Source organism: Lycorma delicatula, chromosome 3, assembly GCF_047948215.1.
Source record: "Lycorma delicatula isolate Av1 chromosome 3, ASM4794821v1, whole genome shotgun sequence".
NCBI lineage: Eukaryota > Metazoa > Arthropoda > Insecta > Hemiptera > Fulgoridae > Lycorma > Lycorma delicatula.
Genome location: NC_134457.1, coordinates 57,701,809 through 57,722,034, shown reverse-complemented (window position 1 = coordinate 57,722,034; position 20,226 = coordinate 57,701,809). Strand labels below are relative to the sequence as shown.

Sequence of the window (20,226 nt, the reverse complement as noted above, 5' to 3'; positions counted from 1 at the left end):
TAAAGGTCTAATGTTTTTTGTATCTGAGTTTACAGTAAACTCACCACATACATAACAAAAGGCATCCACATCATTTACACAATTTCGAGGCATTATGACACTACACTGTTAACAAACTTAAGACAGCAATAAGACTGAAGAAAATTAATTCATTCCTAAATCCAGTGCTTAATACAAACAACATAGCTGTGTTTTCAGGTACATGTTTTGACCTGCACAGACATGATTAATCTTGTCCATGAAGGCTCACTCTTCAGTATTTGATATGATTTCATAATATGTGACTGATATGATTTAATTCTTTGTCTAGTATTGTTATTTTATAGCTTAAAAATTATGTTAACAAAGTACAAAATACAATATAGGAGCTTAAAATGCTAACTATACGTAGAAAAATATCCTTAAATTAAAATTAAAATTTTTTTCAAAAATAGTGGTTGATAGAAAGATTCTGAGTTCATATTCGTTTTCAGCATCAAAAAACCTGATTAAAGTCACTATCGCATGTTAGAAAACAAAAATTATGTTTATCAGTGTTAAAAAGTTTTTGTATTATTTTGGAATCGTTCTATCTATATTTATCTGATGTAGTATATATATTATTTATTTATATATCAGATAATGTATCTGAAAGCAGATATACTATCTATTGTTTTCAGTTTTTATTTATTGTGGTAGAACAAAGTCATAGCGCAGATGATACCGAAAGTATAATAACTTTTATTTGATTTTACTTATATTATTAATTATTATTGATAGTATCAATTTATTAATATTTGATAATATTTAGTGGTTGTATTACTGTTGACTCTAAGTTAGTGAATATTGTTTATAATCTTATCGGTTTTTTGTTTTTAATTTAATCGATCACTAACTAATGATTATCTACTTGTAAAAAATCATAAATATTATTATGATAGTAATAATAAATAAGAAAGGAATTATCTATTGTGAAAAATTTTCAATCTGAAGGGATTAAAAGATTAATATTTTTTAAGAGTGGAACTGTCAATGGCACAGATTTGTTTATTTCATTTGCTAGTGGCGCCATTATGTATTTTTTTTTTTTTTTACTTTGTATCTTGTATCTTCATTTTGTACTCTGCACGTATCTATAGTTTATAATTATATGACTAACTAGCTCTACCCGCCACGCTTCGCTGTGGCACATTGTGGTAGCATGGATGAGAAATGAGAAACAAAACAAAGCATACGTTTCATAGAAGTTTAATTTTGCAATACTTGTGGATATACAATATTTTTTGTTTTTTCCATTGTCTGCGTAGATATAAAGGCTATCTGGTTTGCCGATTCGGGAACACGCAACATACAGTTGCCCATGTCAGAAGCAATCCGCATCTAAATCTAAACCACACAATTCTAAAGATTGACCTTGAGCTTTATTGATTGTGATTGCAAATGCCAATCGAATTGGGAATTGCAATTTTTTAAATTAAAATGGTGTATCGGTCGGGATTATGGGTATTCGAGGAATGAGGACATCTTCACCTTTGAAAGGCCCCGTTAAAATCGTTGCTTCCACTACGTTATTCATCAATTTCTTAACTGCAAGTCGCGTGCCGTTGCAGAGTTTTGGCTGATTAATATTCCGCAACAGGATAATTGTCATTTTTGGATCGAACCGTTGCTAGAATCAATCTAATGAGGAATGTTTTCCCAGTTCCTCCTGGCGCATCCAAGAAGAAGGTCCCCCCAACTCCGTCATTTATCATTTGCATTATGCGATCATAAATGCCTTTCTGTTCACGCGTTAATTTGGGAATGTTTGATTGGACATATGACTGAAGATCACCAATGTTGTAACTCTGTTCACAGTGTAAATCCATATAAAATGAAGCAATCGCAGCTTGGGTGGGTGCTGGCATTCCCAATTGACTAAGAACTTTATTTGCAGTAGCTAAGCACTTGTCTTCAATATTTATCAATGCTTCGTTGTAAATGCCTTCTGTAAATTCCATGGTCATATTGGTATTTTCTAGACGTACTCTATGCAAAATATCCTCAGCCATATGCGATCGATATCTTTCCCATAACGCTGTGGGAGATGAAGAGAAGCAAGCGGTCAATATAAAATCGGTGCGAATAATGCGCGAATTTGGTTTGGATGTGCAGTGTTGCACGCGTCATTAATACATATATCCCACTGTTGGTCGTTTTCTAATAAATTCAAAGCTTGGTGAAAGGCGCAGCTCAATCATGACACGATCACAAAAAAGTACCTCGATTAAAGTGAATATTTATTCAGATTGTATAATAATCTGATCAGATGCAAGTGGATACGTTTTTTTTTTTTTTTTGTTAATAAATAATGTAATTGGGAACAGGTATTGTTTCACATGTGACTGCGGTTGTCGTTAGCTAGTATGGCGAGTGTTCCCCTCGCTTCCGGCAGATGGCGCGGTCACTGGTACACAGCTGACCGTTAAAAAAACTGTTTTCTCGCGGTCGCGGGTATGTGACTGATGCGAAAAATAGATGAAAACAATCTTTGATGCGGGTTATATATCGTGCTAAAATTTGAGCTCAATAGGTGCATAACATTTTGAGTTTTTGAAGCCGTACACAAACGAACTTAACATTTTTATATATATAATATGATAAAATTATGTTAGAATTATTGCAGTTTAAATAATTACTTCTTAACAGTAATACTACTAAAAATACACACTAAACTATAAAAATTGATATGAATATGAATTTGTGTATTCAGACTTCAAAATATTAGATTGATTATTATTATCTTCTATGTAATACAAATTATTTTTTTCCAAAAATGTATCAATATATTACGACGATTTATTAACAATCTTCCAAATGTGTACTTAGTTTTAATAGCCCCGTGTCTTTTTTTTATTTGAATTATCAAATTGTTAAACTTTTTACTGATTTAATTTTGGGATCAATTATAAAATATTTCTGAACGATATTTTCAGTATATGTATGATATATTTATCGTAAAATATATCGATATTTATTGATTGTTTTCAATTTTTTTCGATCTTTTAATTCATATATCATCGCGTAAAGTGTATTCAAACTAAGCTCTTGCAGTACGTTATTTGCTCGTGTTTTTCACATGGAGTAGCATAATTATCTTACCGAAAATTCTAATTATTATAAAATAATATATTTAGTAACGAAATTAATTAATTTCCCGTAGACACACTTCTTCACAACATCTTCAAACCTTTTGAATTCAAATTGAAATTTCATCTTGTTTTATTTGGGTATTTATCTAAGTTAGTTTTTCTGATTTATTTCTTAAATTTTTTAACTTGCAAATTTTAAGTGCTACTGTCAAAAACGTTTAAAACTACTATTATTATTAGTCCATACAAAGGCTTTTTCTTGAAGAAAAATTAATCTAAAGAAAATTAAAAAAAAAAAATATTACCCAATTATTTAATTAAAAATGTTTATATATTTGTAATTGTGATTAACTAGAGGGCTTAAATAACTTATATCTTGGATTTTTATCTTACGTACAGAAGTTATGAAACATCTTACGATTTGATACCATTTTCGAAACTTCGTTCTGTTAGAAATATGATTTAACAAAATATTAATAAATTTACTTCCTACTGAGAGTAAGTAAAACATAATTTTAACCATTACAAGTAATAACAAGTTTGTGGTTTCATTTCATTAAGTTTTATTGGGCTATAACTCTGGAACTAGTGAAAATAAGTAGTATTTATGATAAATTGTTGAAAAGCTGTCAATGAAGGCTTATTACTGCAGTTAAGAAAAAGTCCAAAATTCATATTTTTGGGGGTTTTGGGCTTTTTTGGACACTTTTGTTTCAGTCGATTGCAATCATAATGGGAGGTCCACAACTAGATGTTGCAACAGTCCTAAAACTAAAGTTCCAACATCCTGCGGTTAATCCTGTGGTGTCCTGTGGTGGACACCTCATTGCATCACATGTTTTGTGGTGTCCATATCAGCATTTTATATTAGTTTGTCCCTCAAGCAGTTATGTGGTGTGAGAAGGTATCGGATCCGTAACACCACGCACACATCGATTCGAATCCAACTTCATGTATATATATATATATATATATTTTTTTTTTTTTTTAATTTAAATATATTGATTTATAAATAATTATTTACCTCTGTAAAAGTTTTTGAATTAAAATGTACATAAAATTTTATTTCACTAATAACTTCTGATTTTTTTTATAATTTTTTTTTATTGTTATTATTGAATTATTATTATTAAAAAAATTTTAAAATCAGAGGTTAATAATTATTAATAAATCAATATACTTAAATTAAAAAAAGGAGATGAAGTCGGATTCGATTCGAACTGATGTGCCTTCCCCTTGTAAGATCCAAATATTTCATTAATTAAAATTTTATTTGGCTGTAACTCTGGAACCAATGAAAATAAGTACCACTTATGATATATCGATGAAAAGTTCTCATCGAGGACTTATTATTGCAGTTAAGAAGAAATCCAATTTGGGCTTTTTTGGACAATTTTGGTCCAGTCGATCGCAATCAAAAGGGGAGGTGCACAACTAGATGTTACAACAGCCCTAAATCCAAAATTTCAACATCCTGCGGTTAATCGTTTGAGTTATGCGAGATACATACGACGTAAGTCGTCACGCCGAAACTAGTCAAAATGGATTCAGGGATGGTCAAAATGGATAATTACGTTGAAATCTGAAAACTGAAATTTTTCGCGATCACAATACTTCCTTTAATTCGTGCAAGGAAGTAGAAAGAAGACACATTTTGATGCATAGTCATTAAGTTTAAAGTTGTTTTCTTTTCTTTTTTTCTAATTGATTAAGGAGTCTAGATTATGAATCAGACATATTCCTCCTACTTTCTTATTTTTGTTGAAATTCCAGTACTTTCATTTCCTCTCAGGATAAGATACTAAAAATATTATGTTCTTAGTATCTTTCTTTGCAGCTCACAACAAGATAATAATATGTTTGTTATATGAATATGTTATGTTTTCTTAAATATTTTGTTTTTTATCAATCAAGCATAATGTTTTTTTTTTTCATTTTTATTAAGAATTTTTTTTCTTTCAGTTGATTGTTTTTTCTTTAAATTTTAACCTTGTAAAGACACGTAAATCTTATATTTTTTATTAAAATTTCGCATCATATTACTTAATTAATTAATTTAAATTTAATCGATAAACATCAGTAAACAAACATATAAATAATTTTACACTTTTATTGAAAATTTGTTAAAATAAAATCATACTATTTGACAAATACTTAAATATTATATTAATTTTCAAAAATAAAAGAATTTTTATTAAACCCGTTCGAATTTGTACATTAAATGTATCTACTCTTATAAATTCTATCCTATTTGTAAATTTACGATTTTTATATAGCTAACATGTTAAAATTATTTCCAATCTTAGTAATAATTGAAAATAAGTTTTAATAAATGAACTCCTATCGGTGTAATGTACTGTTTATCTAAACTGGGATTTTGATTTCGATTCCCAGTATAGATAGAAATTAAAAAAAGCTCATTTTAAATTTAATTTTGGTGTTCTGGTTAACGGATTCCACTTGTACAGTATATAACTCATAAGAGCTAATTATAAAAAAAACTGATCCTGATATTACGTTATTACTATTTCCTAGTGAAGATTGGTTGGGGAAAAAATAATTTTTAACACTAAAATTACCCCCATTGTTCAGTTAAAGGATTAGAATCTGTTTCAGTCAGTTTTTAATAAACAAAGTATATTATATTACCTGCCAATAATATTAAATGGAATATAGTCATAAGTACTTTATTGAAAATGGTTTGATTTTTTAAAATCAGTCTCCCTACAACGTAATTTAACTATTCTACATCAAGCAAAAAAAATTAATTAGATATTATCAGATTATTGTTCTTTTCGGATACGATAGAAGATATATTACCTTTAAATAGTTAAAAAAATTCCAGAAATTAGACTACCAATGACTAAAAACGCCGGGTGTTTTACACTGTTTTGTAATTTTTTTTTACAAAATTCAAAGATTTATTCTTCTGTGTCAGAGAGATACACTTTGTCTGACAATGTTGTTTAGCTCTCTTTTTCAAGTACATGGAATGACTCAAAAATTCGGAATCACCATGTTCTCTCCCTTTTTTCATTATAATTTAAAAATTATAATTTTAATTAACTGCAGACTTAAGAGAATCGATTTGTATATACGTTTATTAAATATTCATACCCAAAATGAAAGCTGTTATATATTTAAAATAGCGTAAATATTTTTGTTTTAATGTTAATGCAATAACAAATATTTATTGTTTTTTTTTGTTTTTTTAACTAATTTGTATTTCTGTGTAGTAAACGTATGCAACATTTCATAAGATACCTTGAGAGTTTAAATTTTAAAACAGTAGTTACCTTTTTACTTTTAATTACGTTTTAAAACTGAAATAGAATAACATTCTTAAGATGGAACTAATATATATTACAGTATTTCAAATGCCACTATTACTTCAAGGTGGGTGGTTTGACTGTGTTATATGAAAGAATTACTTCTTCAGTTAAATACATTAAAAAGATCTTTTTATTATTCTTTACTTCATATTATACATTGTTACTAAGTTGCCTAAGTTATCTACCTTCCTTTTTTTTTTTGAGGCATTAATGATTACTTCATACATTACACCGTAAGACCTGCTAATGACCCCTAACACATGAATATGAACTTCTACTGACCGTGTAATATATTCGTTTACGTAGCAGAAAACTTACCTGAACAATTATCTGCAAATTAGTCGTAATTTAATTGAAATCGTATAGCGTAGCTAATTACTAAAATAATGATAATAATATTTAATTAGTAGTAATTCTTAACTTTGTTCTATGCTATTATCACTTGAATAAATAATAATAATAATAATATATAGACTTGTTTGTTCCCACGATAAATTATCTCTTTATAGAATAATGTTTAGATATAAATTGATGAAAAATCTTTTTCGATATCTTTCAGTAAATAAACATGTATGTAATTTATTTAGCTTTGCATCTACATCACTATAATGAATTAACTTAACTTTAATGATTTATAATGTTTTAAAGTAATGATTAAAATCAAATGCTTACCATAGATTTATCCATCGGTAGTAGTATGCAAATAGCTGTAAATCGAGTACATCGGTCTAATTTTGTTATTAAATTTTTTTTCGTTGTAGTTTTTGTCTTTCTTTATTTTTTTTTTTAATATCGATACACTGAAAGTTGTCTTTTTAATTCGGAAGGTATAATTTATTAAAATGCGATTATACTGTAAATTAATTTTAAACAATTTGTCAGTAATTTTTTCTTTCCTAATTATTTCCACTTCCTTGAAATTTAATGCAATTTTATACATTCGTGCACGACTTTGTCGCATTAAAGTGTGTTCAAATTGCTTCTCTCTTCTTTAACCATTTTCTTAATCTAGGATATCTCAGATCGAACCGTCAACAACAACGCTTCTTTTTTTTTTTTGTTTTCCATTGAGGAAACCATTTCGCATAACATATATTTTAAGATCACATCTACTCTTTCTTTAAACTGAAACCATTCACTGTCCGTAGACGTACATATAAATACAAAAAAAAAAAAAATGGCTATAGCAAAAAACATAGCCTAACCCTTCAAAAAGATCTGTTTTTCACTCTTACTTCTCTGTCTCTTTTTCTTTTTTTTCTTTCTTGTTCTAACTCCAGTTTCCTTCGTTCCCGCACTTTCTACGATGTTCGTTCCTCTTTTATCGTAATATGTTGTCTAAAACTTTGCATTACGTATTCCTTCCAGGAAATCATACATCTTTGATCTTTTCATTTCTCTGTCCATCCCTTTCAGGTTTCTCGAATACAGTTCTCAAAAATACCATCTCTGATTTTGTAACTTACTATCTCTACTATTTTAAAGACCATTCCCTACGGCTCATCCACGTAACAATATAATCAGGTATAAACTTACAATTTACTTCTATTTCGACTATCCATTAGTGAATGCTAAACAATCGATTTTCGATTTAGTTTAGCATTCAGATCTAATTCTGATTTAGTTCAGATCTAATCTGCGATTTAAAATATTCTAATTAATGATATTTATTTGAATCTGAATTCTTAATTATTTTGTTATCTTTAATTCTTAATTTTGTTACCTAATCGGAGTTAATGCAGTAAAATGAATTATAAATATTATCAGAATAATCTTATAATAATAACCTTATCTTTAAACATATATATATAAATTATTGTAAACATATATATATATATATATATATATATATATATATATATATATATATATATATAATTATTGTAAATATATATATATATTTTTTTTTTTTTTTTTTTTTTGCTTATTTACCGATAAGACCTATAGTAAATTACACGAATACGCCAGCATATAGATTAGCAAAATATTTAGCTAATATATTAAAATACATGGCAATATTGAAATACCATTACTTAGTAAAAAATTCAATCAAAGTAGCAGAAAAAAAAAATTAAAAATAAATTATTAATAGAATTCTGCAGAATTGGATCATTTAATACATAGAAAATTAATATACCGTTAAAATAAATAATAAAAATTTTAGAAAAGAAATTAAATGAGAAAAAGATAAATAATAATTTGAAAATTAGAAATTATTAAAACTTTAGAAACAATTCTTCAACAAAAATAGTTTAAATTTAATAATAAAATATATAAAACGAAGGATGGATAAACTTAAGGCATGGGTAAAGTATTCCTACAGTAAATCATGAAAAAATACAGTTGTTTAGAATATATTATATATTCGTGGATGACACTCTATTAATATTTAAAAAAGAAATAAATAATAATGAAAAAAGATTCTGGAAGAAATGAACAGATTCCACCATAACATTAAATAAACGATGGAAAAGAGAAAGACGAACTATTACTTTTTAGACTTGCAATAAAAAGAAATCATAATAATCTAGATTTTGAAATATACAGAAGAAAAGAAACCTTTACAGATAACATCATAGCTTACAGTTGAAATCACCATTGGGTGGTTCGATTCGAACATAAATTAGCGGCTTTTAGGTACATGATATATAGACTATATAAATTACCATTAAAGAAATCACCCAATGCAAAAAAAAGAATTAAACACTATTTTTCAAATAGCAGAAAATAACGGGTATAATAAAGAAATAATCAGAAAAATGAATAAAAATAGAAATAAATTAAATGAAATTAAAACAACAAGCGATAAAGAGACCTTTATGTGGAGTAAATTAACATTTACTGGGAAAGAAATTTACCGAATTATTCTTTAGTAAATATAATATAAAAATGGCTACAAAGTAATACTTTACAAAGGATTTTAAACAGTAACATAGAAGAAAAAGATATATTCAACAGTAATGGTATATACAAAATAAAATGTAAATCTAATGCAACATACATTGGACAAACGGGAAGAAATTAAGATATAGCGAACACGTGAGATTTTTTAAAAATCAAAAAATAATTCCAATTATGCAATATATTTAATAAAAGAAGGACATACCCCAATGAAAATGGAAGAATCAGTGAAACTAATTTACAAATTTGTTAAAAGAAGAAGAATGAACATTTTAGAAAATCTATAAATCTTTAGATTAAAAAATAACAAAAAAACGATCATAAATGAACAGATCAACAATCAAGCGGATCTCCTTTTCAAAAACCTCCTTTTACCAAAACAGAAAATCTTACATATATATATATATATATATATATATATATACAAATGAATGTTTGTATGTCCCGTATGCGTTCCTATACCATTCATCCGAATGCGATGAAACTTTGGTGAGTTGTGCGCACGCCCGTGAAGCAGAAGAATACCGTGAATTATTACTCCGTGAAGGTTTCTAAATCAGTTTTGACCTGCTAGGTGGTGCGGATTCGAGATATTTCGTAAATTGTATTTATGCTCCGATTTGGCTCATATTCAGAATATATATTAGTTACGTGAAAAGAAAAAATCTTGCAAAAAATGAACCTGCTAGCTGGCGCTGGGGACGAGATATTTCGTAAAATTGTATTTGTGATCCGACTGGCTCATATTCAGAATGTACGAGTATATTAGTTACGTGAAAAGAAATATTTTTTAATGTATCAAACTTTCATTTGTGTTCGTTTAATATATATATATATATATTCAAATCTAGCAATACCGAAGCATTGCCTGGTCAGTTAGTAGATAAATAAAGATAAAACATATGTAATTCTGTAATTTTTAAAAATTAGAATTTTATTTTACATTTAATATTATTTTAATTATATACTCGTAAGTACTTTCTGACAAATGTAGTAATGTACTATTTCTAAATAAAATTTGAATTTTCTCTTTTTTTTATTCAAATTATCGTACACTATTTTGTTCAAAATTAAATTCTCTACAAGTTTTGTTGAAGTTTTATGTGTTTATTATCAATTTAATAAAATTGTTAAGTAAAACATAAAAAACAGTGTTTTTTACCCCTTTTTATTGATTTTACCCTAGATTTCTCAAATACTACGCAGATACGGTTCTGGGATCTATTTTATTCGATTTTCCGTTTCAAAAATCATATGAAACCTCCAATTCTGCCCTTAATTAACGTCCTATTAGTACCATCTCATTTTACCGGGGTAGCTGCAACCCGAGCGAAATCTTTCACTAGCCGTAACTAGCAAACGAAACATTTTAGGATATGAACATTTTAGGATTTATATAAATTTTTCCATTATTTTAACGTGTAGAGTAGGTTATGAAAGTTCCGATAGAACTTCATGATGCACCTGTATATATATATAAACTTTTGTGGCTTGAGAATCTCCAAAACAACTAGAACAATTTCATTAAAATTTAAATATGCTGCAGTAGTGTATATGAAGTTGTAGTAGAAGTGAAAATTTAATGAAGATTAGTTGAGTCGTTCTTGAGTTATGATTAATTTAAGGTTGAAAAAATTTAAGCGGGCAAATTAGAAGTGTGGTTCGTTATATGCTGCAAGTTGGAACGTTGACGTTTCTGCGGTATCTTATTCTTTCTTGCACGGCGTATTCAGGCTGCGTCACCTATTTCGGGGATCATGATGACTGGGTATATGTTTGAGCAGGGCAAAAGGAAACAAAATGAAATAACGAAAAATCGGTCTTGCGGAGAACTGCGCAAGGATTTTTTAATTTTCGTATTGCCTAAGTATTTTATGAATTACATTTAGTAATCAGCTAAATAATAGTGTTATGGTTTGATAAATTTTACGGTTAATGTGATGAAATAGTAGGTGTTGTATGGAAATCTAATGCGGGTCATGTTATGTTACTTGTCTGCTGTGTTATATTTTTTACCCACTTAATAAAAATGAAGGAGATAAAACAATTACTACTGCAACCTTGATATCAACTTTCTGTTTTTTTAATTGTCGCTTTCAACATTCATACAAATCAGTATATAGATTCTACTGTATGTATTGTTATGTATACTGTATGTATTGATTCTGTTGTATTGTTAGTTTTTTTTATAAATATGTTAACGGTTTTATTTTTAAAATCAATGCCTTTAAACATATCTGTTCTTCATTAGTTTAGATACGTTTATTATGAAACTGTTAATTTTATGCCGTTCCATGTTTCAACGATCGAATTATTTAATATACTCTTACCTTACATTACCAATTAGGAATAAAATTGTATTTTCAGAGATAGGTGATTTAGGATATTCAGGTAAAATTAAAGATTTTTTCTTTTTTTTTTGAATCAATAAAATCGGATTAAACGTTTAGGTTTACTATTCTTTAAATGAAAAAATTAACAAAATTTTAAGGTTAACAAGGAATATTTTATTATTTACTTAGCATGAAATAAAATAATAATTACATTATTTCAATTTATCTATTTTAAAAGGCTGAAACTGTGTTTTATTTAATCTTTTTGGAGATTAACTGTCATAGGCAATATTTGGTTATTCACTAACTCCATAATGTAATGTAAAATATGATAAATATTCAATGAAGAAGAAATAAAATGATTTAAATACTTAAAAGACTACTCCTTAAAGTCACCATTCGTTCATCGAAAATTAAACAAAAATTGTTTTGTTATCAAAGTGTTTTAATATAATTAATTTTTTTTCTATTAGGTATGAATTTAAAGCATAAAATAACTTTTTTTTTTAATTGAATATCACACATTCTGAAATTACAGTTTATTATTAATGATAATTTCTAATTAATTTTTTCCCCGTCTATATAGCAGCTATATCTATATAGAAGGAGAACTATGGTGATCGGTCAAAATTGGGTATATCCGATTTTCAAAAAATCTTGACGAATTGACCCCTAAGCACCTCAGAAAACCGAAAAATGGCATCGAAACTTCCGCGACAAAATGTGCGTACGTATGTATTTATATATTTATGTTGGCGTGTAAATCGCCTTATATCTTCAGAATTGCTTGACCAATTTTTACCAAATTTGGCTATAATATTTCAATAGTAGGGGCATTGATGATATTAAATTTTCAATTCAAAAGGTCAGGAGGTGGATAATATAGGAAAAACGAAATCGTCTCCAGATTTTGCATAATTAAGGTTATATTCTTTTTTGATACTTTGTGAATATTAATAAAACACTTTTGTATAAAATGTTTTTTGCTAAATTTCACCCCACCCATAAAAATGATTTTAATTTTGAAGAGTTTAGAAGGCAGTACAAGGGGTAATTTTCGTTATATTTTTAAAAAAATATTTTTATGAACAATTATTAAAAAAAACACTTGTGTAAAAGTTTTTTGCTAAATTGCATCCCCACTCCAAAAAAAGTAATAATTTTGAAATGTTGTAGAAGTCATTAGGTCTTTTTCGTTGCAGTTTTTCTGTTAGCATCTTGTTGGATCCACAAATTTGTTCGCCATCAAAGTGGGGTCTCAACCAGCCACCCCCCCCTTACACACTCCACATTCCACTTAGCGGCCGAACTACTGCTGTAGTCGTCAGTTATGTTGTGACGTCACAAGTGAGCGGTAGAATTAAATAAATGAATAATATTCAAAATCTAAAAAAGTATTTAAAGTGGCCGCTAGTACCGCCACACACGCGCGAATGAAATACGGTATGCGCGCACTCTTTAATTACAATCATTGAATTAAATAAACAAAAGATACTGGATTTAAATAAAATTACAAATATTTTTAATTGTGTGTGTAAACCGGCATCAGAAAAAAAGCCGCGTGACGGGAAAGTAGTACAACTGTGTTGTCATCCCGGTCAGGCATGGCATTTTCATATGTTACAAAAAATTGTCATTCATCTCATGCATTGAAATAATACCTAACCGTGGTACCGGAGGTTAAAAAAAACTATGTTGTCCGCTTTTAATTGAATATCACACATTTGGAATTAGAATTTACTACTATTAATGAAAATTTCTAAATTAAAAAAAAAAATAAAATTAAGTAAATCAAAAAATGAAGGTTTACAAATAACAATACAAAGATAGATTAATTGAGTATAGGGTAAAATTCCCTAATCTTCATAATTATACACTTGATTTTAAAAAAAATATGTTCTACATTGTTTTGACAAGGAGATAAACTCTTAAATTTTTGTGTATGAATGAATTAATTGTGTATGAATGAACGCATTATGTACACTGCATTATTTTTCTGATTTATGAATTTTAATCAGAATTGTAAATAAAGGTTTTGTGGTAGTAAAAAATCCAAAATTTTACTTTTATTGTTTTCTTTTATAATTTATTTTTGTCGTTTTGGAAAACTCTTAAATAATATACCATATAAAGAAGGGTAAAAAAAAGTTCGTTAGTAGACATTTTTTTAATTACAGTCATTATAAATACAAGGTAATATTCTACGTTTCAGCATTGAAAAGTAATAATAATAACAATAATAATACATGTTATATATATATATATATATATATATATATTACGTACGTACTTTAAATGCTAAACATAAAACTTAATACATATTGAGTAACTGACTGGATAAGATAAATGTGTGAGCTAAGTTTATGCAACTCATTAAAAGTCACTGTAATAAATAGTTAATGTTGCGGTAATAGTAAAAATTATATTGTAACATCTTCCTTTCACCTCCTGTGTTTGTGCATGATTATTTGCATCAAAACACACGTACACGCGCGGGCACAGCAAGTTCTTGCTTCGACTCATCTTCACTGTTATAACTTTAACTTGTTTCGTAATATATTATTATGTCTCAATCTTTTAGTATTATTTTTTGTTATATTAACTTATGTACAACTTTCCTGTCTATAAGTCAACGGAATAACGTAAAATTAATAACTTCTAACAATTAATCAGTTTACCAGTATATTCAATCATTCTTTTTTACATTTATATCACGTTTTATCCGTATTAAACAGAGTTAACATTGTAGAACTAAAATAATCATAATTTCTGTGAAGTATTATCTTACGATGAATCCGTAACGGAAAAAAACTAACAACCGTGGCGATAAAAATATGCTATCAGCTGCGTTAAACATTAAGTCTTTAAGATACAACTTTCTTGGTCGTAAGCCACTTACCAAAGAATAAAAATATTTTGTGATAAAGAATAAATCAGACGAGAAAAAAAAATATGATTTTTTTTTAAATTAGCAACAAAACCATACAAATGAAGATAAATATTATTAAATTGGTTCATTAAAATACTTGAATTACGTAAAATTTTAAAAATCTGATGTGGACACTATATGACTTCCTTGTACGCCTATTAAATTACATATACACATAAAAAAAAAAATGAGAAGTACATAAAATATTTATTTCGTTAATAACTGCTGATATTTTTATTGTTATTATTGAATTATTATTTATCATAAAAATTATTTTACAATCAAATATTATTAGTAATTAATAATTACTAATAAATCAATATATTTAAATTAAAAAAAGGAGAAAGAATTTGAACCTATGTGCCTTCCTCCTGTAAGATCCAGTTTCATTAATTAAATTTTTATTTGGCTATAAGTCTGGAACCAATGAAAATTAGTACCACTTATGATATATCATTGAAAAGCTCTGAATGAGGGCTTATTATTGCAGTTAAGAAAAAGTCCAAAATTCAAATGTTTTAGATTTTGGGCTTTTTTATACACTTTTGGTCCAGTTGATTGCAATCAAAAGGGGAGGTGCACAATTAGATGTTAGAACAGTCCTAAATCCAAAATTTCAACATCCTACGGCTAATAGATTTTGTTATGCGAGGTACATATGTACATACAGACGTCACGCCGAAACTAGTCAAAATGGACTCAGGGATGGTCAAAATGGATATATTAGGACAAAGATGAAAAAAAAACATTGTGAGTTAAAGAAAAGCAAGTAAAAAAGAATATGGAGTTTAGTTTTAACCATCCGTAAACAATAAAAAAAATAATTGTGAATTCAGTAAATCCCTTTATTATTTTCAATATGAATAAACGTTACAAATTTTTTAAAATTGCTAATAAAATTTTATGAAAAATTATTTTTGGATTTCCTTTTAAATTATCTTTAAGTAAGTGAACTGCATAATATTTTTTCCTCTTTTTAGTTGATATTCAAACCGTTGAAATCTGCAAACCGGAATTTTTCGCAATCACAATACTTCCTTTACTTCGTACAAGGAAGTAATTTACCCGAAAAATTAAATTAACCCAGATTAAAAATTTAACCCAAAACAACTAAATTTATGTTATAATCTATTTCATGACGATAAATGTTTTTGTGTATTTGAATTACTAAAATTTTACCTTAAAATTTAACATTTAAAACCGTAGCAAACCACTTTTATAAACATAAATAGATATTTACTCCCTCAATTATCAGTGGGAATTTAAATATTCTAGAATTTTTTGAATATCAACTAGAAAGAGGAAAAAATAGTATGCAGTTCAGTTGCTTAAAGATGATTTTAAAAAAAATGATTTAAAAGAAATAATTTTTCATAAAATTTTATTAGCAATTTTAATGAATTTTTAATGTTTGTTCATATTGGAAATAATCAAAGTATTTACTGAATTCACAATTATTGTGTTTTATTGTTTTACGGATGGTTAATAGTAAACACCATTATATTCTTTTTTACTTGCTTTTCTTTAACTCACAATGTTTTTTTTCATCTTTGTCCTCAGATCTTCCATCCTTAATTTAACATACTTCCTGACATTGCGGATTGATAAAACTTTGCACAGTTACTAAGGTCGGGTGACAATACAATATTCTACCATGACTTTTTCAAACATTCTTCCCTTACGGGGGTAAATTAATGGTGCGAGTGTAAAAAATTCCAAAATTTGCAAAACGGTTATGCGGGGTTTTTGGGGCCGAAGATGATAAATCGAATGAGAAGTCAATTATAAAAACTCATAAAAACGTTTGTCGAAAATTGTGGTAGTTAATTAAGTAAATGAAATAAGAACTTCACTTTACACACTTACTTACTATAGTTACTTTATATAGTAAATGTTTGATTGAAAATTTGTTTCATATTTTATAAATATATTAGAAATTTCAATATATGGTGTTTAACCTACTAAACTAACCTACTAATTAAATTCATGCAATATATGATAATAATCTGATTAAAGTGTGACTAAAAATTATAAAGCAAGTTATTACAAATTTTGAAAAATTTTAGTAATATTATTTTTAGTTACTTTTAGAACTGAATTTTAGCTTTTATTACAGCTGGTTTGTTAATTATAGTGAAACAGTAAAAACCATCCTTAATGAAACGTTTTTCTTAGAAGTGATTTGAAGAACGAACCCAAAGTCTTTTTTCTTAGACTATGACTATCAGAGTATTTACAGAATATTAAAAAAAAAACTTGTTGTAAATACAGTAATAACGAAAAATATAACATTAATCCCACAGGTGGTTTTAGGAAAATTTAAAGTAAATATTCTTGATAAATGTCAGTACTGCATCTTAAATGGTGCAAGCTGGAAAATCTGACCTTAGCGGTAATTTATTACTGAAAGAGAAACCCCAGTTTTAATTTTTTGATATCTTCTGGTCTCGTTATTTCTTTACAGCCATTTTTTATTTCAACATCTTAGGGTTATAAGAATGTTTTTATTACTTTTCCGTAGGAATAACTATGTTAAATTTTTAATTTTTAGCTCTTCGAGAAATGGGAGATATACCAATTAATGAATCGGTAAGGGCTCAAGCAAGAAACAAAAACCAAGTAGAAAAAGAATTAGGTAAGTTCAAAACAGCAGACAACTTCTAAGAGGTAAATAAATGGTTAATCGATAAATAGCCCAACACTATCTGATCCTTTGCGTGAAACCGAATGTCTGATTACATAAAATTGGCTGCCGACAAAACTCTACATTTGTATTTTCTCGGATGGGATGACATCAAACTCCCTTAAATATTTTGGTTTATTAGATAAGGTTCCAATGTATAATGTTTTTTTTAAAAATGTGTTCGAGTTGTCAGCAGATTAAATTTGGTTGCGAAATAATTAAAAACAGCATCTTAAAAATTTTTATTTTATTTAATTAAACATTTCATTCCCTTTGTAGAAATTACATGACGAAGCCCGAAACAATTAAATTTATGTATGTAGTTTATTTCATGACAATATCAGTTGTTTTTGTCTTTTAATTACTAAAATTTACACTTAAAATTTTACATTTAAATTGGTAGCACACCAGTTTTATACCACTTTTTTTGGCGGTTTGTTCTTTTATCATGATGGAATTTTACTTCCTTGAACGAAGTAAAGGAAGTATTATGATCGTGAAAAATTTCAGTTTTCAAATTTCAACGAAAATATCAATTTTTGACTATCCCTGAATCCATTTTGACAAGTTTCGTCGTGACGTCTGTACGTACATATGTATCTCGCATAACTCAAAAACGATTAGCCAGAGGATGCTAAAATTTTGGATTTAGAACTGTTGTAACATGCAGTTGTGCACCTCCCTTTTTGATTGCAATCGACTGAACCAAAAGTGTCCAAAAAAGCCCAAAATATAGAAAATATGGATTTTCGACTTTTTCTTAACTGAAGTAATAAGTCCTCATTGAGGTCTTTTAATAGTGGACCTAACAAAGTAATATTTAAGTTTAAACAAAGTATGATTCTGAATGATTATTTTTCATTTTTTATTTTATTTATTTTTTTTTGTACTTTATTTTCGTTTTTGGCATTCTTCAGACTTCATATCCTTTTTTTAAAATTTAAATATATTGATTTTTTTTGTTTAACCTACGGGACCACTGTTAAGTATTGCTTCAGAGGATGAGATGAACGATTTATGACGTGTGTGAAAATGTTATGCCTGACCGGGATTCAAACCCTGGATCTCCGGATAAAAGACTGTGACGCTACCAATCGCGCCACGGATGTCAGAAAATATTGATTTATTAATAATTATTAACCTCTGATTTTAAAAATCTTTTACGATAAATAATTCAATAATAACAATTAAAAAAAAAATATTAGAAGTTATTAATGAAATAAAATTCTACGTACTTTTCATTTAAAAAAAAACGTGTATATGTAATTTAATAGGCGTATAAGGAAGTGGTGTCCACATCAGATTATTTTTTTAAAATGATAGACCACGATTTTATTTACCTTTAATTTGTTGTACAGCACTGCGTTTAATTTAATGAAAATATTATTTTCCTTTTCTTTTTTTAGATGTATGTTTGGTCGATATGCAATTATTTAAACGATATTATGGATTACATTTATTGTTATTTTTGGATTTTTTATTTTGATTAGTATTATGAATTTGAATTTAATAGTAATTTTTTTGAATTATCTACTTATCTACCGTCAGTTTCATAAATTGAGATAAGTCGTAACAAAGTAGATGTACTGGAAGGTGTATATAGAAACGAATTTTGGGTTTTTATTCATTTACTGTAAGTAAATTTACTGTTCAATTCAATTGAATTTTAGGAAACATTTTTCCTTTCTTTTCTGTTTTTTTAAATTCAGTTGGTTGTACTGTGATAATTACATTTTATTTAAGAATAATTTTTTTTAGTATCTTTTGCATCAGGGTTAAGTAATTTTTTAAATTTAATTTTATATTTTTTCCCCGAATAGGAAAGATTTACCTTAATATGTTCTTTAATGTTGAAAAATTATTTAAAAGGTTTTGGTCGTTTTGAAATGAAATCCATTTTTTTATTTATCTGGTTATCTGATAAGTTGATTTAATCAAGAATTTATGTTTGTAGGTTTATTTTTTATCATTTTGAAATTTTAAATTAAGGTGGTGGATAAGCTCTTTTTTATATAACTTATTTATTTTAATTATTAATAATTATTATTATTTTTTTTTTACTAATACGAGTATCTTTTATCATTTGAAGTTCGTTGTTGATTAAAACTTGTTTGTTTAATTATTTATTTTTATTGAAAATATAGTTACAAAAATCCAACCTTCTAAGTTATCGAACTTTATTTTGTAAAAAAAGATTTATCTGAATTTTTTTCTAAATGCATTTAAAATGTTATAAAAAAAGCTGACAACATAGTTGTACGACTTTCCTGTCACGCGGTTTTTTTTCCTGATGCACTGCTTACTCACGCAGACACACGTACACTTAATTTAAAATATTTATCATTTTATTTAAATATAATATTTTTTGTTTATTTAATTCAATGATTCTAACTAAACCGCGCGCGCATACCGTACTTCATTCGCGCGATGTGGCGGTACAAGTGGCCACTTTAAATACTTTTTACACTTTAAATATTATTCATTTAATTCTGCCGGTCACATTTTAGCTACACTACTTACGTCAGTGCTACACTAGCGCTCCTTGTGGCGAGAGGGGGTACTAATGACACAGTATACCCACTTAACCGCTAGTTTATTTAAAACTTTTCTTGGGGTTGGGGTACAATTTTACAATGAATTTTTTTTGGAAATATTATTTTTTAATTATCAAATGCCCCTTAAGAAAAGTAAGACCTTTATAGGCGAAATCTCGAGATACTGAGGGTGACCTTGCTCTACAGCCTAACTCCCTTGATCTTTTAAGTTGAAAATTTAATGGCATCTATGCCCCGTATATAGAAGTAATCAGATCAAGTTTGATCAAAATTGGTCGAATAGTTCTGAAGATATAAGATGATTTATGGTGCAACACCGAACACACACACACACACGTAAATACGATCATCTGGAAAATTCCATCCGGTTTTTTGGGTTCCTA

General features: G+C 27.6%; 1 protein-coding gene across 1 annotated transcript in view; it reads left to right on the top strand.

The window, feature by feature from the left end:
* Positions 1–17,357, top strand: part of Ercc1 (DNA excision repair protein Ercc1) — a 108,200-nt gene extending 90,843 nt beyond the window's left edge. Inside the window, exon 5 of the mRNA XM_075359866.1 lies at positions 17,157–17,357. Within this exon, the coding sequence (XP_075215981.1) occupies positions 17,157–17,198 (42 nt within the window). The 3' untranslated portion in view covers positions 17,199–17,357. The remainder of the gene's footprint in view (positions 1–17,156) is intronic.
* Positions 17,358–20,226: the final 2,869 nt, after the last annotated feature.